At 56.9% G+C, this 1,107-nt stretch overlaps 1 protein-coding gene across 1 annotated transcript in view; it reads right to left on the reverse strand.

Annotated features, from left to right (window-relative positions):
- The window catches only part of VOLCADRAFT_86609 (uncharacterized protein), a gene marked incomplete at both ends in the record, with an annotated part of 10,417 nt that overhangs the window by 4,026 nt on the left and 5,284 nt on the right, over positions 1 to 1,107 (reverse strand). The window contains one exon of the mRNA XM_002946502.1: positions 142 to 213. Coding sequence (XP_002946548.1) covers positions 142 to 213 — 72 coding nt within the window. The remainder of the gene's footprint in view (positions 1 to 141; positions 214 to 1,107) is intronic.

A 1,107-nucleotide genomic window follows, 5' to 3' on the forward strand; every position in this document is an offset into this window, starting at 1 on the left:
ATCAACACACACATACACACATATACATACATATATATGTGTGTGTATTTGCAGGTACGTACGTTTTTGGGGGAAAGGGGGAAAGGGAGGCGACAGCGCGGACAGCAAAACAAGACCCCCACCACCACCAGCCCGACGCACCTCCGCATCCGTGGCGTCCGTCCTGCCGTACCGAATGTTGTACATGACCGTATCGTTGAACATGACGGTGTCCTGGGGAACCACCGCCACCGCTCGCCGGAGGGAATCCTGTGTTTTAATGTGCGTGTGTTTGCGTGTGTGTATTCGACGGCGGGGGAAAGAAGGGGGGGAGCGGACATGAGGTACCGTGCGAGGGTAGTAGGGGGGAAGGGAAAGGCCAGGGGGCGATCAAGCTAAGAGGGGGAGGACGTGCGAGTGCACTGTACTGACCACAGGCGAGGGCGCTCCCTTGCCTCCTTTCCCTTCGCCACCGCAGAAACACATCACCAGGGTACGACACCCCTCCTCCCTTTTCCTCCCCCCTCCCCCCCCAAGTCCGGTCCCTTTCAGCCGCATTTTCATGCGTTCTTGTCTTTATCGCTCGCTGCTCACTACTTTCCCACCTCTCTGCCTCGCATGTGCCTTTGCCCGCTGCTTCTGCTGCCTGGCCAGGTGAGTCCAAAGGGTGGTTCGAGCTTCTTTGGTATATCGCGTTGGCGTCGGTCGGCTAGCCGGACTAGGATAGTCGGGTCGGTAGGGTCGGTCGCGCTTTTTTGGGGGGGTTTGGGAGGAGCACTTGCATACCGACAGCTTTTCATTCCCAGCAAATCAGCCAGCTCTCCAGGCCAGCAGCAAACTTTATTCCAGCAGTGCTTTACTACTTCTCCGCCGCCTCTACATCTACTTTTCTACACCTACTTCTTTACGGCTTGGCATTACTGCTTTCTCTGCTTATTTAGTCCTGGCGGCTTAGGTAGGTAGTTTTTCCGACATCAGCTTCACTACGTCATCCCGCGGTCGCCGTCTTCACGGACGCCTTTCGGTCAGTTCTACGTCTGGTACACTCTTGCCCTGGCAGCAGCTTCACTCGTTTCTGGTTCGTTTTTCCCCCCAAGTCCGGTACCCCCTCCCCCCCCCCAAGTCCNG

Source organism: Volvox carteri, assembly GCF_000143455.1.
Source record: "Volvox carteri f. nagariensis unplaced genomic scaffold VOLCAscaffold_3, whole genome shotgun sequence".
In the NCBI taxonomy this organism is placed as follows: domain Eukaryota; kingdom Viridiplantae; phylum Chlorophyta; class Chlorophyceae; order Chlamydomonadales; family Volvocaceae; genus Volvox; species Volvox carteri.